General features: G+C 38.9%; 2 protein-coding genes across 2 annotated transcripts in view; both read right to left on the bottom strand.

The window, feature by feature from the left end:
* Positions 1-2,507: 2,507 nt before the first annotated feature.
* LOC137998991 (uncharacterized) lies at positions 2,508-4,027 on the bottom strand. Its single transcript, XM_068844828.1, has one exon. It carries the CDS (start codon positions 3,881-3,883, stop codon positions 2,927-2,929), a length of 957 nt encoding a protein of 318 aa, XP_068700929.1. The 5' UTR covers positions 3,884-4,027; the 3' UTR covers positions 2,508-2,926.
* Positions 4,028-10,476: 6,449 nt separating this feature from the next.
* Positions 10,477-26,093, bottom strand: part of LOC137999883 (uncharacterized) — a 24,080-nt gene continuing 8,463 nt past the window's right edge. Inside the window, exons 8-19 of the mRNA XM_068845846.1 lie at positions 25,974-26,093; positions 25,124-25,285; positions 24,633-24,800; positions 21,799-21,909; positions 21,569-21,685; positions 20,157-20,247; positions 19,489-19,863; positions 15,731-15,853; positions 14,059-14,178; positions 13,698-13,832; positions 12,407-12,649; positions 10,477-10,831 (exon numbers count right to left, since the gene is read on the bottom strand). The exon at positions 25,974-26,093 is cut by the window's right edge and continues 95 nt beyond it. Of these exons, the coding sequence (XP_068701947.1) occupies positions 10,530-10,831; positions 12,407-12,649; positions 13,698-13,832; positions 14,059-14,178; positions 15,731-15,853; positions 19,489-19,863; positions 20,157-20,247; positions 21,569-21,685; positions 21,799-21,909; positions 24,633-24,800; positions 25,124-25,285; positions 25,974-26,093 (2,067 nt within the window). The 3' untranslated portion in view covers positions 10,477-10,529. The remainder of the gene's footprint in view (positions 10,832-12,406; positions 12,650-13,697; positions 13,833-14,058; positions 14,179-15,730; positions 15,854-19,488; positions 19,864-20,156; positions 20,248-21,568; positions 21,686-21,798; positions 21,910-24,632; positions 24,801-25,123; positions 25,286-25,973) is intronic.

Raw genomic sequence — 26,093 nt, forward strand, 5'->3', positions numbered from 1 at the left:
ACCACTTAGACATAGCATTGTTAAACGTATTTTAGTATTTAAACGGTAGATATAAGCATATTTTTATCCCCTAAAAATTTTTCATCTGTTCGGGTTCCTAGCTGAAAGTCCAGTCATCCAAAAATTATAGGGATCAAAACTAACCTTTTCGAAAATTTCAGCTAGAAAAAGGCTCCCGAAAATTCTAGGTGAGCTTTTTAGGGTAAAAATCCGTCAAAAATGGGCAATTATACCATCTTTTAAATGTTCGAAAATCCTAGGACAGGGAGGCACGCAAGAAATTTTACAACAAATGTTCCGAAAATTCTAGATCTCAAATCGTCTTCCGAACAGATATTTTCCGAAAATTGACGTTGGGTGCCCCTGAATTTTAAAAAAGAGCAAAAATGGGCGCTTCTATTTTGTTAATAAGTCTTGGCGAAATGGCATGTAGTCAAAAGCAAAAAGGCCTTTGTTCAGTCGACCAATGCTATCACCTGAGCATCCCTTCAAAACTGTATTTATGTGTGCGTATGTCCAAAAAGGTGAAAGAATAGAACAGCCTGATTCACTCCGACTGCGTAGGGTCAATACAAATGCAAATGAGGTCAAAATCATTTGTAATACGCATACCCAGCTGGTGACCCAGCCCTTTCATTAACCCCTTCCGTACCATGGAAATTTTCGCTTTTACTGTGAACAATAATTCATTCAATCGCTTTATCAAAGCTTCCAGCATACCACAAGGAGTATACTAATTGCAGACAGCTAAATAAATGAAGATTACAATGAAGTTAAAGAGAAAAATGCAGGTGAAAAATATCAATAGATATCAAGAGTCCATTACCCTGGTAATGGACTGTTGTTGATCTACAATGATTATTAACATTCTGTAACGTCATGTCTGAATTACTTCAGTTGTAAAAACTATCAAATTTTGGCAACTTAGCACTAGAAAGAAAGTTAAGATTAATATAATTTGAAAGTTAAACTTGACACCGAGTTATTCCATGAAACACAGAACTTGAACAACTTGGAGAAAAATACCGAGTCAAAAGAGGCGTCCAGTTTCGTTACTCATTATTCTTAAATGACGCAATAGAAACACAGTCTCTCGGTCATAATAGAGAGCTGTTATATTTACTTCATAAAAATGGACCCAGTTCCACAATGAGAGCTTCGTAGATCTAAATGTATTGAATTTGTTTGGGTAAAAGAAGAGTGGACTTCCTCAAATTATAGTTTGTACACGCTGAAAATAAATGCATCCGTGTATTATTTCAAGATTGGAACTCCTTTATAGGGTTACCCTGAGGTCATCGAAAAGAGTAACTGTGAATAAATGGTAAAGGTAAAGTCTCTTTATTTAACGTCGGTAGTTCCTTCAGCTACGAGGCTGGTATCAATGGAAGCCGACGGTGCGCCCTTTACCCCCCTCCCTCTGTCAGTGCTCCGTTTTAAGGGGATTCTATTTTACTTATAGATAAATTTATTACGGTAATGTATATATTTTAGTGCACGTAATTCAGTCGTAAGACTACAAGGTGTATATTTTCTAATAAACGTTATATTGATTGATTGATTGAAAGCTATAGCTACACGGATCAGAGGAAAGTCGCAACAGACGTTCAAGTCACCGAGGATCGAACCGGCGACCTCTCGCTCCGAAAGCCGCGCACTAGCCATCTGAGCCTCCTACATGCAGGAAATTAGATTTTCGCTGTTGTTGGAGGATGCATGAACTGAAGAAAACCTGCTGAATGTTCTGAAAGGTCTGAAAAACTAAATAGATTGCAATTACTGTACAGCAGGTGTTTTATATGACTGCACTTGACGCAGTATCGATTATAATGATAATAACTGAGAACTGATAATGGTGAGCTTCCTTAAAAGCGTTGTACCTCAAGTACACATTCAAAATGTGTCTTTGGGTACATTTACAGTTTATGAACCAAAGTTAAAAGTTAAGAGTTTTCCTTAAATGAAAGTGATTTAACTTGAGCTTTAACACCGCCTGAAACGGACCGTGAGGGGAAAAGAAAGTATCAGGAGAACAACGAACTAGAGTATTTCGGCAATCATGTTGGGAGTCTCTTGTCGCACTAAAAAAACCTGTTAGAAACAGGATTTCCTGCTATAAGGAAGAAAACTAACAGCAATGACATGTGACGTAGAAGGGCAGGAAATCGCCGGTTATGAGGTGGAAATGTGAAAAGGATTCTCTCTTCTGGACAGCTGATGCGATGCAAATTAGAAAGCAATTTCTGTGCAGCTATCGAGGAAATTATCGTTGAAACGTAGCTATAAATGTATATAGCGCGCTTGTACATTTTTGTTATGTAAAAGCCATCCTGAACTGAATAGTTAAAATGATCGATTACTATAAGTGAAATATTTTGCCATAAATTTGACACCATGCCTTAATTGTTTGGAGAATGCTCATCGTGAATTGAATCCAAAAATTCTTTTTTCCTGTAATTATGCAGTTGTCATTTTGAACACTACAGAAAGCAGAAGAGATATGGCGCAAAGAAATATATATATATTTTCCATTGTGATAAGATAGCCATTGTGATCTCCGAGGGGTTCTGATATTATCAGACGAGATGAAAATTCGATGTTTTGTTTGTAAAGGATAATTTTCATTCTTAGCAGTTCCTTCCACTGAATGATAACAGAAAAAGACCAACTCTTGAATTATATATATCTTTGGATAACGGAGTGCCTTTGCCATAACATCATTAATGCTGCAGAAACTGTTATAGCTTTCTTTATAGTTCTTATTTCTCCATTTCGTTGAATTGACGGATTGTTTTTTCCGTGTAAATAAATTGCCGTTACGTAAGCATTTAAGCGAGGATTTTTGTCGATCGCTGAGACAAAAACTCGTTGTTCTTCTGACGGAAGCAAAGTAAACATTTGACCAGTTCAAAAATTTACTTTAAAATCAAGGAGGTTTTGTGGTAGGTGCGACTACAATTCTGGTCGATCCTTGATCGTCACATCGCGGTTCGACCCTTGTGACTTTAAAAAGACGTTTAAAAGCCCTGCGGTAAATTGTTAATCGTAAACAGTAAGTGAAGGGGTCGAGAGCGATTTTCAACAAAAATATGGTTATTGTAATGGTTCTAGAAGTCCATTTGAACACATTTGTGGACGATAAGTTTTCACCATATACGGCTAGTTGCCACGAAATCATAATTGGTGCGCTGAATACGGTAACGGAGGCAAGTAACATCAAATTTGCTCTGGTAAAATTCCTGTCTCGTAAACGGACACAAGTTGCTCCCGCGACATTGTTTTCAAGGCGGGCCCTTGCTCGCTTGACTTGTCGAAGATACTCCTTCCCAAGGGCCACGTAGATGGCGCAGAGGCAAACTGTGGTCAGTTGAAATGCGATGTGCAGTTGAAATTTCTCCACCATCGCCGGAGATACTCCTAAGGGAAGTAAAAGTGGAATGAAAAGGGAAATAAAAGTCATAGAGACAAGGGAAAGGATTGTTTTCCTTTTGGTAACCAGTTCTGCATGTTTATGAGGCATCTTAACACCGATGTATTGACACAAAGACAAACCAAGCATTGATAAATAGGATACGCTGGTTGTCCAGTACAGCAATAGGCATCCAGAGTTTGATATCGTATGATGATCCACTTCATACGAAAGATTTTTCAAGGCCCTACAGCCCATAAAAATATGGCGAACAAGCAAAGGTCCTGCACTTATTCCGCTTAAGAAATTGGCCGAAATCATTCCAAACACGAAAACAGTGGGGGCTGTCCGAAAGCGCTTTAAAGGGTCTTTCCATAATACGGCTAACATCAAGGCATGGCCAATGATAATTGCGGTGGAAAGAAAAGACAATAAGAAAGCCAGTGAAGCACATTCTGCTCTAACTTTCGACATCACATCGTCCGCTTTAGACTCCAGCACAAGCGAATGACTTATGCGCAACGTGTGTTGAATACAGTTGCATTAAATTCCCAAGTCCTTATCAGCAATTCAGTCATCGACAGTAGATCCAATATTGCTCGGTATTTCTAAAGAGCACTTTTCTACGTATCGCTGGTCACATTCGCTTGGCTTACAATATATCTTGATTATGACCTGAAATAGATTGTACTGCTGGGTAACCGCTGTGAGATAGTTATGGCTAAGGAACCCAGCGAAAAGTCTCAGCATTGGTCAAATAATCTTAATGGGTATAAAAAACAAATACAATGTATTGAGCAAGTGTTTTTTTTTTTATCCTAGACAGATAGGTACCACTTATTTTTTATTTCATGACAAAGGATTACATTTTGAACATCTCACCGGAAGATAGGAAAAAAAACAATCACTTTTGAGAGAGGATCGAACACACTGTATGTTGTGTAATCACTTCGAGAGTCTCTCTTACGTCGGAGTTTATCGTGGAAACTAAACAAAACCGGAAAAAAAAATTCCCTTACCTATACCTCAAGGTGCCCTGTTCGGGTTTTTAACTAACTTGATTTTCTATTTCTAGATCAAGCAACTTCCTTTGTGTATAACTGAAAAGACTATGATCTCCCTTTTACGGTAAATCCATAAACTTTTCATTTAATCTGGATTAAGTAACATCGAGTCATTTGATTTTAATCGAAGCTTAAATCCAAAACATCATTTTGAGCGTACTTGAGTGCCAAAAAATGAAGAGGATTATTAAAGAATGAAACCCAAATATAAACTTAAGATATATATATGCCTACACTTATCAAGGTAACGCCATGATAACGACAAACTTTTATTGCCGTATTCACCGAACAAATTAAGTGGTCTCAATTCCTCTGCTTTCTTCATATACAATTTTTGTTGGTATTTTAAAAAGCTACGTACCAGGAATTATAGCAGGATTAATTTATTTGACGGATATTAATTATTTCGACTGACTGTATTGATAGTGAACAGAAGAAACAACCTTCAGTTTATCGTCTCAGTGAAAAAGGATTGGTATCTGAATGTTCATGATCAGTTGAGTCTGAGCAGAAATAAACTCTTGGTACGCCGAGTTAACAATGCAAAGAGCTGAGCTGCATCAGCGGCTTTTGTTTCTGAAAATAGTAGGTTCACTTTTTTGGAAATAAAAAATAATCAAGATATTGGGCTTTCCAGAACCAAAAAGACACAAAAAGGTTACCCTTTTATTAATATTTAAATTTATCCATGCATCGTCCAAAGTTATTTCCCCTGAAGGATTTGTAGAATGCATGATGGTTTCTTGTATTTTAAACCTCAACATTCATTTTTCGATCTGATATGCATTTTTAATGACGATAAAGCTCAGCATGGGATTATGTCCATTTTCTTTAAAAGTAAACGGATTCAGGAAAATTTCCACCACGTGCTGCTGGTTTACATATGTCAGACAAGATGATTAAAGCCCCTTTTCCAAATCCTATATATTGTGTCTACCCGGTTGCAGGTAGCTGTAGACAGTTCAGTTGGAGTTCATCGTATGTAGTTGATGAGCATTGTTTGAGAAAATCATTCTGTCTGGAAATGTGATTTCAAATTGTTTATCACATTAGAAAGAGAATGAAGTGCAGTTTTGCTTTGTGTTTCTCCGTCGGAAGTAAACTTGAAGCAAGAAGAACCAACACAGTGCAGCTGCAAGGGTAATTACTAATGCTACTTTCGATTCGTTTCAACAAATTCAAACGTTAATGGTGCAGCATTATGACTTGCTAAGAGCTTTTGTTATGTACCATATGCTATAGAAAATAATACCAAAGGCTTTATGCAGCGTCACGTTCGTACTTAATGAGGTTTACATCTTCGATTACCAATATAAGTGCTTTTATCAGAGACATTATTCTTAAGCGATTCATCTGGAAGAACTGTACCAAAACTCGCAGCCGGCAGCGAGCTCTCAGGAATGAAGAAGACAAAGGCCATATAGCCTTGAACTATGTAATTATTATTATTATTCCGTTTCAGTATTTTTTTACGAACAAGCCGTTGTTAGGGGAGTATTTAAGAAACACATCATTTCAAACCTTTCAATCACACGTTGTTATGTTATGAAATTTTATTTCCGATATAAATTTCGAGGTTTGTTGTGAATTCATAGCCTGCACAAAGGCTTTCCGGCGTCGAATGGCGCGAGATCAACAGCTTGGGAAGCGGATGATCGCGATAATGATGATGATGATAGTTGATGATCGCGCACCATTCGAGATGGAGAACTTTTATGCAGGTTAGTGAATTCATGATTTTTGCAAACAAGTCTTGATGTGTTACTTGGAAGATAATTTTCATATTTTTGGATTGAAATCCCAGTTACGCAACCTTCTATGCAAACAAAGTTTTCCAAGTCGAAGATCTTTTTTTCCTCTTGTCGAACTGTAAAGGCTACTGAAAGGCGTCCTTTGCTCATCTCTGGACAGGTGAATGCCTGGGAATACCCCCGTGCTGTACTCCACGGGGACAGAAACAAGCTGGGCTATTGGTCATCATTCACGTCTCCCCCGGCACTATGCAATCGTACGTGGGCTGAGTTTCAGTCGATCTTGACTCGCGGCGGTTGTTTTCCGGATCTTCCAGGTCGCATCCCTCTCCTAAATTCGAATTCTAGCCTACTACATCTGACTGGAGTGCTGCGCTTTGGATCATAAATCGACTGTAGTATACCAGCTGCAATTAGGAGACGCCTTTTACATGTCGACAAGCTGCGCTTTTCGTACGTCAGTCCTTAATTAAGACTGCAAGAAAGACTGAGGATTAGCAGTGTCATATTTTTTATGTATAAAGGAAGGAAACAGTTAAAAAAAATAATTTATGCTTTATATTTGAAAAAGTTTTCAAAGTAATGAATAATGGCATTTACAGTTTTAAATTACCTTTTTTTGTTTGAGAGATATTTGAGTTTTTTTGTGTTATGCAAATTAGCAAATTGATGACGTATCAGTGGTTCCACTGGAAGATGGATCACAAAATCAAGAATATCTCTCAAAATGTAACAGCGATATGATTCAAACTTGGCATGAATAATAACCCTTAAGTAAGGAGCAAGATGGTGCAGGGTATGACGTAAACATGGCAATGCTTTTGACTCCAGTCCCTTTTGGTTATAAATAAAGTTTCTCAATTTCCTCTCAAATCAAGCAAGAGAGACGGTCCTGCTCAAAACTCACATAGAGCCCATGTTGCTGTAGGTCTCCTGATCAACTCGTTGAGTGTGAACACCAGTTCCGCACAACCTTGACCTGGAAGCAAAACGGTTTCCATGGCAACTGTACAATTGGGGTCATTTTATGTTCTGACTGATACACATTATTACTGCCAAGTTTGAAGTGAACTGCGGTAATATTTCCAAGGATATTTTAGATTTCGTGATTTGTTTTTCCCTTGGAACCACTGATGACTTCATCAGTTTTAACACAAAAACCTTAATATCTCCCCAATGATATGAGATAGTTTAAAAATGAGAACACCATGTTTCCTTTCTTCAACCGGATCTTTCAAATAAGCCTTAGTCGTTTTAAATTTTAAACTTACGTTTCCATTTATTAAACAAAACAACGCGGTCAACCGTAGAGGAAGACCACATTTACTGGGATGGAATGAGTAATCATCCGATTGACAAAATTCAAAAATTGCAAAACCGGTCGGCTAAGATTATTCTATAAGCCAACTATAAAATGAATTCAAGCTTGCTTCTCGAAACACTGAATGGGACCAACTAACTGTGAGAAGAAAAATGCAAAAAGCTATAGACCGAATGCATAAATGGCGGCCAAAAAAATCTTCTTTTGGTCATGTTCTAATTAGCCTCACTAGCCTCGTTTGCATGGACAAATACAAAAAAAATGTTGCTTGAGAGCGAGGCTAGTGAGTCTAATTAGCCCATAAACAAAAGAATATTTTTTTGGCCGCCATTTATGCATTCGGTCTCATGATATTAAGTCCCTCAACAGGTTGGCCTGAATCGCGTCGGATTCTCACTCGGGAATCTTGTAAAACAGTGTTTTAATAAGGAATGGTAATAGGACTGAGTGAAGTCCAATTTGGTCTGTAATCCTATTTATTTTTTTTTTTTTCACAAGTATGATTACAGACCGAATTGGACGATACGAAGTCCTCTTACCAATTAATTATAACCATTACAATTTCCGAGAAAAGAAGCAGAGCCAAATTATGAAAGAAAGGGAAAATTTGCTTTCAAAGACTGACAAAGGAGGCGGAAATTGTTTAATGTCACTCTGAAAGAAAGAAAGAAAAAAAGAAAGAAAGAAAGAATGAAAGAAAGAAAGAAAGAAAGAAAGTCCAATTTTGGAAAGTCTGTACGCTGTTTCTATGGTGATTAAAACCAAGGTTGTGATTGGTTGATTTAAACGACAACTTTGAATGTGATTGGCTTATTGAACTGTCCGTTAACAACTTGGCAAGTGAATTTGTGGAAAATAGGAGTTTTTTAAACCAATCAAAATCGATGAAATTGTAATATTTATGATTAATTAAAGTATGTACTTGCACTTCAAATAGACACTTCTTTCATTCATTAGTTCTTTCACGGGAACGAATGAGCCCAAAAATTGACCTATTGTAATTACTGAACTTTTTTACCGAGTTAAAATAAAGAACTACTAGTAGCAGAAGTAGTATTTTTAAAAAAACCTTTGCTTAGCTGACAGTTTTGTCCGAGCGAGCGAGGGAGCGACTTAGCTAATGCGAGGGGAACTGACTGAGACTCCCAAACCCAATACGCTCACCCCGGCGCCTTCGCCATTCGTTCGCTCGCACGAACGAAACCGCCATCTACGCAGACTTCATTATCCTCGGTAACTCAAACAAGTGCTTTGCAATCTATGACAAAACGGACGTAATTTGCCAACAAAATATGCATGCAGTGAAGAAGGTTGCATTGCAAACTAATCAACATTGGATTTGACTTAACTTTTAGTGTCAACTGATATTAAAAGCGACCTTAAGATTTGACTTCCGAGTTCGAGATCGACTCCACGAATATGAGTTGCTAATTTCCAAGTTTTCTCAGTTTTCTTGTGAACAGGAATGTATTTTCCTTCTTCCTGTACTCACCGTGGCACAAAAGAGACTTTGATAAGAATAGATTTACAAGTTATTAATTGCTTGAAGAATGCGACGTTGTTCAGTGAAATAATTTTAAATCGTCTTCGTATCCAGTCACGCAAATCTGAAGGTCGATAGTATTAAATGGTCATCATCATCACCGTTTTAATTTGTCATGGACAATAATAACCTCTGTCTTTTTTAAGAAGCTGCAATCACTAACCCGTTAAATTTAAGGTGACAATTTAGCCCGTGGGTCCTCAAAAGTCAACAAATTGTTGAGACTGTTTCAAAAAATGAAAAATCGTTTTCCTTTCCAGGGTATCGCCGAAACTCCATTGTGCATTTTTTTTTTTATTGAAGAAAAAAATATGCCTAGTTTTTAATAACTCACATCGGAGTGCATGTGTCGGAATTAAAGCGAGCAAATTATTGAACTGAAATGCAATTGTTTTTGATGCAAAAGCGAGCTAGTCCTTTCCTCGACAAAAGCAGAAAATTGCAAGTCTGATTTCATCGCGACGCGTGCATTTGTATTTGAGATCAAAGAACGAGTTTTCTGTTTTCACGACGGGCAAAGACGTTTAGAAGGGCAATCGGAATGCGAAGGAAATTGTGTATTTCCTGCGTCCAGCATAGGAAATAAAATACCCCCAAGAGAACTGGATCGAAAAAAATAAAGCACATTCAGTCACAAACTTTTGAATGCAAATCACAGCAAATTGCTTTTAATATTCAACTGGAAACCCTACTATATCTTTTTTTTTTCCATTTATGTCAGAAAGATATATAAAATTTGCATTTGTTGCCTTAATCCTAATCAGATCTAGACAGCATGTTCAGTTCCTGTTTTAATAGTTACTCGGATAAGACAAATGTGCGACAAAATCTAGATTTGATTAAGAACAACAGTATCTTAAAAGAGCTTGAATAAAGAGCAACGACAACAGCGACGCCAACATAAACATCAGTTAAAAATACAGCAACGTTCACGTTATCGTAACTGTTTTGCCTCCATTTCATTCTGTAATGGTAAATAATGCCTATAGTATGCCCTGTGCAGCTCGTGGAGCTCAGCACGCAGCCTGTTTGACTCATTAAACCTAGTTCTCAGTGGCATCGCCGTTGCCGTTTGCCTACTCGTTTCTAAACAACGACGACGGAGACAGCTACGAACGCGTTAAGGCAAAACGAAATGTTACGTTATTAACATAACATTACGCTGCAAAATGAGATGAACCAGAGTTCATAGAGTGGACGAACTAATGCTGTTCATGTTACTTTCATTCGCTATGTTATGTTCGCGGCAAACACTATATTGAGATTTAGCATTGCTTTTATGGTAAAGGTCAGCTGAAATTTGAATTTTGCCACTGAAAATCAAAGAAACTAGTTTGATTGTAGCTTATTTCTTGCCTGAAAGTTACTACTCGAAAAGAAAAATACAGCATAAAAAAGCTCCAAATCAAATAAATTTATATGGTCAATGAGATGTCCGACCTTAAGCAAATGCCTCATAATACACCTCTGCATTATTTGGACAGAAATTGTAACTTCCGGTCCAGATGTAACTGTTACAGTAAGGGCTTCTGTAGGAGTGACAATTGAAATAATTATAATAATTGTAACCAGCATTGTCTGCAAGGTAGATATCATGACCAGCACCGAAGGTAGGTCCATAATTGTAGGAGCTGTAGGTTGCATAGGAGGAATATGTCACATCGTTTTTGAAATAGCCATATCCATAATTATTTTTCAGTGAATATATGAAGGCGTTTGACGACTGTGTGTAGCCATTAGACCCTGAAAAATAAAACGAAATAATGAAGAAGTTTATCGCGTTTGCCTCGTACAGAGAAATACCCGAGAAATACGAATGTAGACTGTAGAGGGCAATACATTGGCCGCGCGGAGTACGAAATTTCTCACGCGAGTGAGCGAAGAGGGAGAAGTTTCGCATCGCCATGCAATGTTCTGTTTAAATATATAAACACCAATGAAATACCAAACCATTTCAAAGTTAATATATTTTGTACAGTGGAACCTCGATTTAACGAAGTCGCAGGGGACCGGTCAATATTGTTCGTTAAATCGAGGGTTCGTTATATCGAAAACCTCGATGTAACGAACTTGAGGGGAAACGAACAAACTGTTCGTTATATCGAGGTCATAGTTAATGATGATAACCCATACGACACCAATGCTGTTGCCGTTAAACGGATTCAAGATCAACGAGGGACTTTGCAGATCGTAGGTCATGTGCCATTGACACTTTCACGTGTATTTCACTTGTTTTTAAAACACGGAGGACAAATCTCAGTGGAAGTGACTGGCAAAAGGAGAAACAAGGGCATTGGAATAGAATTTCGGGCTACGTATTCAATGTATTACAACAGAAGGCTTCGAAAGTGAAGAAGTTAATAGAACTAATAAGAGACAAAGAAGATAGAGCGGAAGTTAGTTTATGTCTATGACATATAATAAGCCGTTGACTAAAAGGTTGCTGTCTCTTTATAATTACCAGATGACTGTTGATCTGTTCAGCGTTTATCTTCTGTCGAGTGTTGACATTGTAATTCGTTATATAGAGGTAGATTTTACGTTTGGGTTTCCAGAGTATGTTCGTTATACAGGGTTATATCGAAGAATTCGTTACATCGAGGTTCGTTATATCGAGGTTCTATTCCATACCTTTTACTGTAACTTTGGCCGGGACATAGAATATCGTTCGTTATATCGAGGACTTCGTTAAATAGAGGTTCGTTAAATCGAGGTTCCACTGTAGTCCTAAAGTGGAACAAGGGCGCGATTTATTATGTAACCATAGCAATAGTGATCTTTTCACGTGTGAAAATCACATGTTATTTTCACACGTGAATATATCATGTTTTCCCGCGAAAACTCTCCTGGTACTTCAGTGGTGTTTATATGATAAATACCTTGATAATATCGGCTCTGGAAATCTCATCCAACGGATATAGCCCCCTCTAATAGCATTTGAAAAGAAACTTCACTTTAATGCTAGGCGTATTAAAAAATGCCCTTCAACATTCTCTGCAAAGATCCTTGAAAACAGCAAATATGCCTGCCCACGCTCCAAGCGCTGATTACGAGAGTTAGTTACTTTGCGTCTACGGGTTTTGGTTCTATTGAAGTCATAGTCACTAAATGACTAATGTTATGTCCTCTTTCATAATGGCGGCCAAATAAAATATTCTTTTGTTTTGATGCTAATACGGCCTTACTAGCCTCGCGCTCGCTACGACGAGCAAATTTCAAAAGAACTTTTGTTTCAAAATTAGGGCAGTAGGTCTCATTAACAGAAAGACAAAAGAATGTAAAGTGCCGCCATTTATGAAAGTGGTCTATTTTACGTACATGTCCATGATTTGTCGGTATATCCACCAAAAATGTAGCTTCCGACATTAACAATGGTCACAGTTGGCCCTTTGCCATCACAATAACTGTGAAAAGTCTGTGAACCCCAACCGTGGGAGGATGATCTCCAGCATAGCGCCCAATAACTTTTTTCCGAGTCCTGTAAATGGGGTGCAAGCCAATCATTGAGCTGTGAAATCTTGCTGGTATCACCAGACAAAATCTGGGAGTCGTCCAGTCCACCTGGAATTAAGAAAAAAAGAGATGCAATGGGTGTCAAGAATGCCCTTTTGCTATGAGAGATCCAAAGCATTTTTACAACACTCCCAAGTGAACCGAAATCTTCCATTGTAAGTGTTCCGTTTCGAATGAGCTTTTCCGAATCTCTACAATCGAGCCAAGTTTGTTCTAAAAGTTTAGTAATTAGGCTTTTGACGTCGTTTGTTTTAGTCAGAAAAAGAGGAATGAAAATTATAATTAAAAATATATTAAAGCAGCTAATCTCATCTTTTCTCATCAGTAAAGACCTGCTACCTTAAACCTAGTTGTAGGTCCAATTAATGTTTTGTATCTGTGCCAGGTTTCATTCATCAAGTCCTTTCACGGATTACATAGGCCTAACAAATTGGCCTGCTCCTGACTGAGTGGACTCATAGCTCAGTTGGTAAAGCATTGCACAGACATCCCAGAGGTCATGAGTTCGAATCCCGTTAAGCAAGTGTCTCTTTTGTCCTTTGGCCATTTCAATTTCAGCAGGAAAAGAAAACAAACAGCGGTTACAAACATTTTCATTTTATACTTGACGTTTCGTATGTTGCAACATACATCATCAGAAGTGACGGTTAAAACTGTTACACAAAATTTTAAAAAACTAGAGCGAAGCACAAGTGACTAGTTAAAAAGTGTGATAACACTTTTTAACAGTGTGTTAAGTGTGATAAAACCCTCCCTTAGTGAAAACGTTGGTAGTGAGAAGCTTTTTTTTTTATTAATTTCTTCCGGAAGTATCAACTACGGGAAGTTACGATTTTGTTATCACACTTTTTAACTAGTCACCAGTGCCTCGCTCTAGTTTTTTAAAATTTTATGTAACAGTTTTAACCGTCACTTCTGATGATGTATGTTGCAACATACGAAACGTCAAGTATAAAATGACATTGTTTGTAACCGATGTTTGTTTACACTTGCTTAAGTTGTCCAGATATGTAAAAGGATCACTTCACTTCTCGCCGGCTTTCATCTAAGTCAGGTTTGTTGGATAAAAATGAAAACTAAAAGAAATGAGGCTTACGGTGAGGGTCACACGTTTTGCCGTCGCCATAGTAATGCGCACTTCCGTCACACTGGCAGGTGAATGAGCCCACTGTGTTGGTACATATGGCGTTTGCGTCACAGTCGTGAGAGTTGAACGTGCACTCGTTCAAATCTGAGAGGACAAAAAATGAAAAACTAAGTAAGTAAATAATAATAATTGCACGATAGAGATAACCGAGCCGCCATATTGGATTGCTTTTTATTCTTAACCTTCCTCTTCTATAAAAATCCAAAATGGGGGTCACTGTCTACCAATTGTGCGCTAGCTACAGTACGCGGTAGTAGTCCAAACAACTTTATAACCTATGTTAGGGCATTGACTCTATATAAGATTGTACCTCGGCAGGTGCGTCCATCTCCAGTGTAGCCGCTGTTACAGATGCATACGTAAGATCCTTCTGAATTGTGACACGTAGCGCTGCTATCACATTGATGACCTGAAGAACATTCGTCAATATCTGGAAGAAACAGTGAATTGTGGGATATTTAACAACTATTCACTGACGTGGAGGTGGCTAGCGGTGGATATTTACCGAGCCGCGAACACAGGATATCCGGAGTTTGACGAGCCAATCAGCGCGCGAGTTCAACGCTATCCACTGTTTTAGTATATACTAATATCAGTTATTCAGAGTTCTCCTTGTTGATGCACATGCAAGCAAAAAGTTCTCACACAGCTCAAACGCACGGACGAGCTATATCTATCTTAAAAATTTTTATGGTTGTGGAAGTTCCTCTTGCCCTCCTTTTCCCACAGTAAAATGGTGCGAATAGCCTTGGAAATGTTATATCTTCCTCTCAATGGAGAGGCTGTGGACGTGACTGGTGCTACTTTCCAAAGCATCCGATATCATTTTTACACAAAAGACAAATAATAAGTCTAAAAACACTATTGGCGAACCCAATTATATTTTTAGACATTATTGGGTACGCCTACAACAAAGTAACATTGATACAAAAAGAATCAAGAAACAGAGTCAACCCAAGAGAGCAGTTGCGAGCAGTGCTTTTCGAAACATTGGCTATAGATAATATATTCTTTCACCGTTCATTCAGTCCTCCTACTCTTAACTTCATTTCAGATAATATATATGTTGTTGTCTGGTTACAGTGGCCCTTATTTACATCGTTACATTGCGAAGCAGTGCCCTCCTCTTAATTAAAATAGACCTTTTCCACAAATAATGTCTCTACTGCATTTGTTCATCAATCAGCGTAAAAATAAATTTAATATGACTTGTTTGTTTGCTAAAGGTTAGTGTGGGCTTCGAATTCTTGTGATTAGTCCCGCATGCGTGCTCTCATTAACTGCTTCTGTTCCGATTTATTGGTCCAAATTTACGACTAACACACCTGTTGCCAGTTTCGTATAACGGCTGTGACTAAAATGGACCCGTTAACATAAGCATGTTTTTTTCTTTAAATACCAGAAACCGTAGCTATATTTACAATCGTGAGAGAAAACCTATTAGGAAAAACTATAATATTGAAAAGTCAAAGATGGGTTGGATCCATTCGGCCGCTTCACAAGCGAACTGAAGTTGCCAAACTACGGATTTTTATGGTATATAAGGTATTGCCATAACTGTAGAAAACCCACAAATTCTGGAAAAGTGTTCAGAATAACACAAATCTTTTTAAAAATTGAAGGCCCATCTTCAACGGACAGGCTTTTCGATAGTTTGTCAGTTTTTGTTATGGAAATCAGCATTGCTTATTGTAGCGATCTGACTGGATGAATTTTAGCTTTAGCGGGATTTTCATCTATGAAAATTGTTCCACGGCACGCAATGTGTGTGTAGAGTGCCGGTACGTGGGTGATAACTCACTTGGCAAAAAAGGCGGGGCAACGTTACTCGCGAGCCCGCATTCGCGTAGCGGTACGAGAAACTACTTCATGTTATCACAGGTTGTTGTCATGGCTCGTTCCTTGTCATGTATTCGTCATACATACTGTAACTGATTCTTAGCAGATTCAGTCTAGTCACACCCTCAGTACAACAGCCATACCTGTGCAGGTAATGCCATCACCAGTATATCCAGCAGAGCATTGACACCCGTAGGATCCGAATGTGTTGGTGCAAGCAGCATTTGCGTTACAATGGTTGTTGTCTCCGCCACACTCGTCCAAATCTTTTATTTAAAGAAACACAAAGATCTGGTTAGTTATCGCGCACGCGTATGCTGAAGCGGCGCGGTGACGTCGACAAGCAAGCCATCGTACGAGACAATAGTGACTTTAAGGAGGCTCGAAAGGGTTTCAACACTTAGGGACTCTCTGTTTAGATCGAATAACGCTACAACACTGTATTACGTAACAGCAATGTTATGGTACCATACGAAACACCGATTATTTTCAAACAAGATGTGATTATTATTGCGATGTAATAAGTTACCTTGGCAACGGGAAAGCCCAGCAAAAACACCCTATATTTTTGATTTAGTTGCTCATATCTCAAAAACGAACTTGGTGACCCATCTTTTTTATTGCTGAAAAGTGATTAGAAGGCCACGATGAAACTTTCGGAAAAGTTTAAAAACATTCTGTCTGGAGGATTCAGAGCTACCTTAAAAAAATTACAAAATTAAGGTGGCTCTGAATCCACTAGACAAAAAAACTTTGCAGAAACTTTCACCATTCTCTTCTGATTACTTTTCAGAAATGAAAAAACCGGGGTCACCGAGTTCGTTTTTGAGATATTAGCAACTAAAGATAAAATAAAGGGTGTTTTTACAGGGCTTGCCCGTTGCCACGGTGAAATATTACGTCACAATAATGATTGTATCTTGTTCAGAAACAATTCGTGTTTCATTTTATACCACAATATTGCCAATACATGATACAACGTTGTGGTGCCGATCCTTCTAAGAAGAGCGTCACTTGAAAGCGTTGAAACTTGTTCGAACCTCCTTAAGACTTACAACGGCGACCACAGCGAAAACGTCACCTAAAAATATACCTTTGCAATATCGCATGCCTTGCACGCTTATTCCATGTCGTTCACGGCGTATAATATTGGAAAAATATCTTAAAACTAACCTGGTACGAGTTGAGTTCAAGTTGTCGTCAAAAGCTCAAATTTTGCAATTTTACGTTGTTGTTCTGTAAAGTACAGCAAAAGCATGCGCTATAATGCGTGCCGCACCTGCAGTACCATTATTTTTCCTCTTTTAACCAATGATATTTAACAATTGGACCCGTGGCCCTTGAGGGCGAAGGGTCTAATTGTTTTAGTATCACCCAACTAGTCGGACAGAAAAGGCAATAATAAAGTTAGCAAATGCAAATAGAAAATATATTTATTTGGGAATAAAACAAAAGAAAACGTCACGCTTTTCGCTACTCGAGGACTATTACTAATAGTCCTCCAGTATCGTAGCCAATCAAAATGCAGCATTTGCATTAGTTCACTAGTTGGGTGATACTTATATAGTTTAGTTCTGCCGTTGTCGTTGCCACGTGGCCTGTGGCGTCCTCATTTCTTGCAAACGTTTTCCTTTGTTTCGATAGAAAAACAACACTCTAAATCATATTATGCACAATCCCACTGCTCGTGCTTTGTGAATTTTTTGACATTTTTCTCCTGTTTATCTGCGAATCTTCAATGTGAAACGACTAAATCCCAATTTTAAGGATATTGCCTACTAATTCAAAGGTATTTTTGTGCGGTTTACTGAATATGCGGGGAAAGCAGATCTTAAATAACATGTGCTATTGAAATCCAAAAAGAAAATTGAGGGTAACCACGTATTTTTCAAAGATAATTAATCAAGAACATTTGTAAAATGCCTTAAATTACAAAGCTATGTATGACGTTCTTTTCCAAATTTAAGCTTCATTATCTCTGAAAAATGCGTGGTTTCTCCCAATTTTCTTTTTGGATTCCAAGAGCACTTGCTAAATAACACAAACAGCGGTGATAAACATTGTATTCCAACGCATTTTTATAAAACTTGACGTTTCGTATGCTAGTCAACACACATTTTCAAAAGTGACCGTTACGAAAATGTGTGTTGACTAGCATACGAAACGTCAAGTTTTATAAAATGCGTTGGAATACAATGTTTATCACCGCTGTTTGTGTTATTTTCCTAATGAAGCTACGATGGCCTAAGAACAAGAGTTTATACAGCACTTGCTAAGTTATGCTTTCTCCGCAAAGTTTTAAATCGCGCAAAAATATCCCAGTCTTAATAAGCACGACCCATAAGAAATCCGAGTATCTCGAGATGCGCAGAACGTATGCGCAATAACAATAGTAGCTGGCGTCCTTAATTGATAAAAAGGAGCTTTACCACCGACAACGGCGATGGCAACGAGAACGTCACAAATTTACATATTTAGTGAGCAAAAGCAACAGCATTGCACGCTTTGCAAGTGCATCTTTTCATTTTTGTCTATTTCTTTGCCGTCGTCAGCAAAACAACTACATGAAATGACTGAATTTGAGTTTTTACAGAGAACGTCAGCCCTTGAGGATAAATTTTCATGTTCTCCCGTAAATTCAGCACTGTTCATACTAGTTTCGTTCTTGAGGGAGACTGTGCATTCCCGATCTTACGCGACATTTTTTCGTCATTCTGCAATCCTGAGTCTTCCAGCCGTCCTCTTGCGTAAGCTCGCTAATGTGAAGATAATTGTAAATAAAATCTGTTTCTGAAAAGAAAAGTAGGGGTCACCGAACATCCAAGACCTTTAAATCCAAGCAAAGCTATAGCAATGGCCATCTGCCCTATCATTGTTCATTTTAGTACTTAGCGCGCGCACTCGATGCATGACGTGGCATGTGAATTTGCGTGCGCTGTAAGGATGCGCGGTAGCAATTGGCGCGAACGTCCTTAAAAGTGTTTTCATTCACGTGATCAGTAACCTTGTTTTTTGCACCGAAACAAAAGAATGATAATAGAGCTCAATTCGCAGAGGATTACTTGGGGACACCGACATGGCCGCCTTTCCTTTGTTTAGGGACACCAACATGGCCGCCGTGACGTAATGGAAAACACTCTATAGACCATTTTACAGTTGTAGCAAGGTTACCTGGCCTAAGAATGGAAGCGAGGCTACCGGTGACCCTGCTTTGATACAAACCTTTGTGGTTTTCTGATGTTAATGTAAACTAATTAGAATTACAACAACGCAATTTACATTTACATAAAAGCAGTAGGGTCTGTATCAATACAAGGTCATCGGCAGCCTCGCAGCCATTCATAGGCTAGGTCACTGAGCAAACAACTGTAAAATGGCCTATTTGTTCATTTCAGTTCCAAAAGTGTCCCTAATTGGTGCTCCAGCGCTAGAAGACTAGACACTTAAATAAAGTCCGTTTCCTTTCCTTTCCTTCATTCGGAAATTTAAAAAAAAAGTCCAAAAAGCTTTTAACACTATAAACATTTGTTTTACAGTTTGATTTATTTCATTGTTGCCTGCGTCTACTAAACCACAGCTCTAAACGGTTAAAATTAACCCACGACTTGTAGAGAAGAGCAATCGCATGGCGATGAATTCTGAATTATTTTTCTAGACATTAAACCCAATTGTACCAAGATGGCTCTCAGACGACTGACAAGAACAGCAGCGAGTTATACTTTTAACTGACGTTCCCGTAGTCACCGCTGGAATTATTGGCTAAAGCCCGCCACCGAAAGAAGGAGGAGGAAAAAAGAAAGGAAATTGCTGGCCAGCTGTATTCACGTAAGCTGTGAGCGTCAATTAAAAGTGTCACAAATGTTATTTTATTCCTGAAGACTGACGATTAATGATAACTAACCCTCTGAGCAAGTGTAGTTGTGGCAGCTATCGCATCCCACATCATTCCACATAAACCGGTGGAGTACCCCCAAAGTGTGAACGCAGTCTTCGTTGTTAAAGTTATTCGGCTGATTAGCTGCCCAGTAAGTAAAGTTGATCGGTTGATCATCCGCCCACTCAAACGTCCCCTCTTTTGTTCGGTCATTTAATCCAATCCAACCCTTCCCACCATTCAGGCGATGCTGTACATAGACATTCTCCTCTTGGTTCCTGATTCTGACGAGGTTGCCGCCGTACGACTTGCAGTCCTTTTGCGCTTCTGTCCAGGTTTTGCATGACTGGCTGGTGAAATAGCAGATACCACCAAAGTACGACCAACCAGGTTTGCATACCTCTGCAAGAAAACAATTGCAATTATCGGCATATTTAATTTAATCAAGTTAATTAGTTAATTAGGGACATGTGGTGATTAGCACACGGAATTCTCAAGCTTAGTAGTTGAAACTTGGCCTGGGCTTGCCAAAGTGCTGTTCCTGAGAGAAGAAGCTCTGCTCCATAAGGTCTCTCTGAAACCAGGTATTGTTAGGTGTAACCATGCATGTACTCCGCGTAGGACAACTAATTGAAGAAACATCAGATTAAAAGGCATTTTGAGCCCGTTAATCAGGCGTATTTTTTCATAGTTACCTCCAAGAATGGTGTATGACACGACGACAGGATCGTGGCGGTCAGCATACAATTCCTTAAGACAAATGCGGCATTCGTCGGTTTTGATTTGCTGGCAATCAACAAAATATGGCATTAGATAAAGTAACTGGATGCTGTTGAGAAACCACTTGCAGACTGGGGAAGTTGGTCAGTCAGGGAGTCCCTTAAAATTGACCCTGGCCGGTCAGAGAATTTTCTGGCGGCGTCATTCTATTTTAGTTGGGGCCGCTCACAGCTCCCCCCTCCCCCCCCCCCCCCCAAAAAAAAAAGGGGTGGGGGAGCCTGCTGTCTTCTCGATTTCCGAGGAAGATGGCGAGTTCATCCTTGGTGCTGACACAAGCATCTTTTACCAAATATAATGTGCTCAAGTTATGACAGACAAATGAATGCCCTTATGTTTTAGGTCTTACCATATAGACCACTTTCATAAATGGCGGCCATCTTTGCATTCTTTTGTATTTACGTTAATTAGACCTACTGGCCTCATTTTGAAACAAGTATTCTTTTGAAACTTGCTGGTTGTAGCGAGGCTAAAAAGGCTTATTAGCATTAAAACAAAAGAATATTATGAAAGAGGTCTATTGAGCCAAAAGTGAACTCAACGGAAACCAAAAATAATGACGCAGATCGTTTTCTTGAGACTACTTTTCACTGCCATAAAAGCCAATTTACACTTATAGATTTTACTTTCTGTCTTTATTTGTCAATGGGGAAGCCCTCGGTGCTGCTACGGTTAATTGGCAAAGACGGCAATTGATAACAAGCTGAAAACATGGTCCATTGTTTCTAAGTTGTCACACTTGGATTTAAGTAATAACCAAACCGTCATACCAAATCTTCTTCTTGCGTTCATTTTTCATTATCAGTTTAATACAAATGGAAGGTAACAGTGGATGACTTCAGTGCTGTTTCTTGACCGAAAACAGCAAAAATCCACTGATAGAGCCTCATTAAATGCTATCTCGGTTATGAAAGACAAGATACGGTTCGTGTAATAAAATTAATTGTGATCAATCGAGCGAGGCGTAGACCGCGCATTAAAGCAATCAGATTTCGCAGCAATTAAGGGCGCGTTTGATTGGGAAATCTGGATTTAGAACTTAAAATCTGGATATTCGGGTTTGTAATCGGACACAAAATCTGAAAATGGATTCTGTCGCGAATTTCACCAATTGGAAATCCATGTCAAGAAGGACTTCAATTAGTGAAATCTGCGACAAAATCCGTTTTCAGATTTTGTGTTCGATTGGATATCCGAAGATCCAGATTTTGGGATCTAAATCCGGATTTCCCAATCGAACGCACTCTTATTTATCTTGCTCGAAGCGAGGGAAATCACAAATGTGCAAGGCAACAGGTCTCATTGTTTGGAAACGGATAAAAAGCTATACCTCAATCCAGGCTGTAACTGACATGTATTTTGGTTGTAGATTGCTGCCACTGGAATTGTGGCGAACTGCTATCATTATTATGGGTTGAGAGTCGTAATTTCTTTGAAACCTCACATCCTGCGTAAATATAACAACCAAATGTAAGCAAAATGTCAAAATCAAGTGATTCTGCATGAAATGACATGAATAAGAGATCCAAACTCAACTTCTCCTAGTGCAGTAACAGTTACCTTGCAAAATGCACCATTTTGGTTAGTAGAAAGAGAGCCATCGTTTGGAAAGTCCACATTTTTGCTCTCGGTAAACAAGGGACGATGGATTGTAACGAAGGCCATCCAGCTCTGAGAGACAACAACGATGTAAAAACAATATAACATCCATCATTCACACCAGCGCATTTATGATGATATTATGGAACGCAAGCACATGACGTTTTTAAATTGAGTCTGGCACAACTGCTACCGGAAATGAGCTGTTTCACTTTGTAACTTATGTTTACACTACTACATTTTTATTGCTTATATAATTTTTAAAATCTGGATGACTGCTTTCCTGATATGCGAAATGTCCACTTTCGGTATTCGTTCTTGGCTCAAAAACGTCTCGTGTTTTAGCTTCATAATAATGACATGTACAGTACAAACCCGTATATAAGAAGATAGTGATTTAAGAACCCACAGGTTGAAATTTGGCATTTAAATACCGGCCCAAAAATATAAGGAACCGTTAAGCCTGGCAAAGGAAATTAGGTTCTTATACAAAAAAAAATCAATCCAATTTTGATGTTGAAAATTCTGGATTTTAATTGTGTGGAAAACTTCTGACAAAACGTTATTGTGTATATTATTGTTTAGCAAAACAAGGCAAGCATTTTTGTTGTTGAAAATACAAGTGCTAAACCATAATGTACTAGTAGTACAATATTTCTGCCATTGGTTACACCACGACAACTTCTGAACAACCTAATGAGCTTGAATTGTAAATAACTACTGTAAAATATAAGAACTTGTTCAGCATGATCTCGAAAATTCTAGGTTTCTAATCTATAATCTATATTGCACATCACGTGCCAAACGGATATGCTCAAACCTGCTTTGCAACAGTGGAAGGTAGTATTACAATTAAACACGAACTGTTTCAGAGCCCCAACTGGACGGAAGCAATCTGTTTGGTTTTTACTAGGCGTGGCTGACGCTAATTCATGATCCAGAAATGCAGTAGTGTTGGCGGGCCGTCGGATCCGCATAAAAGATTAACGCCATATATTTTCACTGAGCCACAACACCCCCTAGTTTTTCAGTGTGTGATATCCATAGCAGTGGGCATTGAATATTTGCCTGTAAAGCAGGCTTAACAGCCGCCTTAAAGCAGAATAGAGCATTTCACCGCTGTTCGCGTTTTACCAAGGAAGAAACACCAAAGAAACAACCTGCTATGGAGTCATAGTAAATATTCTTTACTCCTCTTTCTTTGAAATAAAATTCCCAACCAAATTTTTTATTTATTTAATTACTTTCAACACAACAGAGAAACAGGCTCTGGTGGGGGTCGCACAACAGAGCGAGGCTCCAAATTAAGTGCGCCTTTTTTTTTTTTTACGCTCCCAACCATGATATACCACAGAAGACAGACCACAACACCGGGAACTACATGCCCTACTCTTTGCGACAAGTGTCCGGGTTCTTTTACGTCCCACAGGATTATGAACATTGAAGGGTTGTGAGACGGGACCTCTGGCTTATCGTCCTTATCCGAGAAGACTAGAAAGTCTAACCATTTGCAGATGTAATTACAAAGGCAGCACTTTCTCCTCAGTTATTTAAAGACCCTGAGTGTTGGTTCGGCCGGAGTTGAACTCACGACCTCCCGCGTGACAGCCCGGTGCTCAACCAGCTGAGCCACCGGTGCGCGGTGCCTTTTAAAATTGCTCCTGTGTCGTATAATGACGGAGAACGACGACTGGTAGACTCAGTTTAGGGTTGAGTATCGGACTAGCGTGCTGGATTTCGTGGGTTCACCTCCGGCGGGACCAATACTTACACTTATGTCCAGGTTTGACCCCAATTAGATGCACGCCCAATTTTGACATCCAACACAAAGTGTCCCTTTAAGTCTAAGCATTTGCTACCTATTTTCAACAATAAGGTAAGGGTAAAGGCTAGCGTTATTTTTAGCTTTGGTTAAATGCAGCAGTTAATCTTTACTTAAAGAGCAGCATTTGGGGGACACTTTGTGACATAAATTGTCTGTATTCTGAGACACAAGTGATGTTGAAGTTGGCGAAAAGAACAAGGGGACACTTCGTGACGCTTATTGAAATCCGCGTGCATCTAATTAGGGTCAAACCTGGACATATCTCAATACTCAGGGTCTTTAAATAACTGAGGAGAAAAAGCTGCCTTTGTGATGACATCCACAAATGGTTAGACTTTCTAGTCGTCTCGCATAAGGACGATAAACCGTAGGCCTATCTCACAAATTGATTCTGTGGGAGTTAAAGAACTCACGTACTGTTCGCGAAGAATAGGGCATGGAGTTCCCAGTGTTGTAGTCAGGCCTCGTTTAATTAATTCATGGATTGGGAGAGTTGGGTGAGATCGCTAATGGATTGATAGCGGCTGCCTGTATACGTTTCCTTCAATCTCACCCATAGATTAATTGCTTCAGTGTAAAGCGCATGGAATATGTATAGAGCGGTTTTCAATTGAGTGTCAAAAGTAATTAGCAAATTGCTTTGATTTTGCATTACTTCACTCAGTGATTGGTTCAAAGTTCTCGTGCCACTTTTTCCACCAACCAGAAGTGAAACCAAAACCAATCGTGGCTCGCGTGTGCACTTTTTCCCGCGCTTTGTGTAGGCTACGTGTAATTACTTTGAGTTTTGATTGGTTTACTGGATTGTCTCCGTCCTTTTTGATTGGCCAAAGTAATTACTTTGGGTTTTGGTCTTACGACACTCGATTGAAACTCACTCTGTAGAAAATGTGCTATATAAATTCTTTACTATTACCATTACTATTGTGGATTGCTTTATAATGCAGACACAGCTATTTTGACAACATACCACGAAGATATCTTCGTGAAGACCGTCGTAGTTCTGTAGTTCACGAAGACAGATGAAAAAAGATGAACTGGTAGCGTCCTCAACCCACAGACTTGCCGCATCGTGTTTGTTTGATGTACTCACGTGGTTTGCAGTTACCAAGATCGTGGGAGAAGTATCAAATTTGCCCTAAAGAAAGTCAAGCGAAGTTTTAGCCACCATCTTGACCGGTAGGCAAGGCGTATGAAATTTATAGCATTTGCATGGAAATCCAATGGCTGCCAGATAGTTTTTGTCACTAAGCTCTAACATTGATTAACTCAGGGACAGAGATTTTAATGAAAACATTTGAGAGTTTCACAGTATTGAAGATTTGCCCTGAAACTCAAAATTACATCAGTTCACTTGACGCTATGAATGAAAGGACAGAGATGAATTAAAATTTAAAAAAAAAGAGTACGTATCCCGATTTGAGCTATTTTTTAAAATCAATATTGATAGTTACAGCTTACCTGTGGAAATGAGACTTCCTTGCATTTAGATCCAGTCCACCATTCCGGCACTCGTGTTTTACCCGACACGCCTCCATCCGGTGCTCCTTGGTAAGCCATCCAGTCCACTGTGACGAACTCCTCAGTCAAACGGTCATTTCTTCCAGCAGCCGTCACGCAAACCTAACGAGAAATATTTAGCTCCACTTTTATCTAGGTTGATCAAGTTTTTTCGTCCGTTTCTTGAGAGCAAACTGTCTTGTAACCAACCTTGGTTGAAAGTATTAGAATGGAACGTGTGGTAACGCCCGGTGTGGTCCCGGACGCTAACGCTCGACGATCAGTTACAACAACCCGAATAAGCCAAGTAATGTGGACAAGTTTTCACAGAAACGTTTGGACAGGTTTTCCATAGGGAAACTCCAACTGTTTGAAGCAAATCCGTTTAAGGTTGAAATGGCTGATTGCAACAGAGAAGGAATTAAAAAAGTGGTTATCGAACAAATCTTCACTGATAAATTTACCAGTGTAGGAAAATTTCTAGTCTTCTTTGATAAGGACGATAATTTAATCATAAAGACCTCTATTATAAGGCGGGTGACCTAAAAAACAAGGCCAAAGCGACCTCAGATGATGATAAATTATCCTTTGTTTGTCTCAGTGTGAATTCAGAGGATGTCTAAACTGTGCAGCTCTTCTTTGCAGAACTTCCACTGAACGATACCATCACTAAAAGAATGCCATTTGAAAAACCTAGTAGGCATTGCTAAAAGACCCTTAGAGACGTATTGCATGTGTTGAAAATCACGGTCGAACAAGCCAACGGAGTCACCTAAATCTTAAAAAAGTCGATTTAGAATTATATTTTTACCTCAAAGCTCTCGTGATTTACAGTTTGTACCCAAGACACTGTAGCTTCGTGGATGAAATTTGTCCTGCTGATATTCCAGTGGTTTCTCGTGATCTGAACATGTACCTCTTTGTCTGGGTA

The sequence above is a fragment of the Montipora foliosa genome, chromosome 4, assembly GCF_036669935.1.
Source record: "Montipora foliosa isolate CH-2021 chromosome 4, ASM3666993v2, whole genome shotgun sequence".
Classification (NCBI taxonomy): domain Eukaryota; kingdom Metazoa; phylum Cnidaria; class Anthozoa; order Scleractinia; family Acroporidae; genus Montipora; species Montipora foliosa.

Excerpts from the sequence above, each read along its gene's own strand:
- LOC137998991 (XM_068844828.1), bottom strand. The coding sequence starts at position 3,883 with ATGTCGAAAGTTAGAGCAGAATGTGCTTCACTGGCTTTCTTATTGTCT.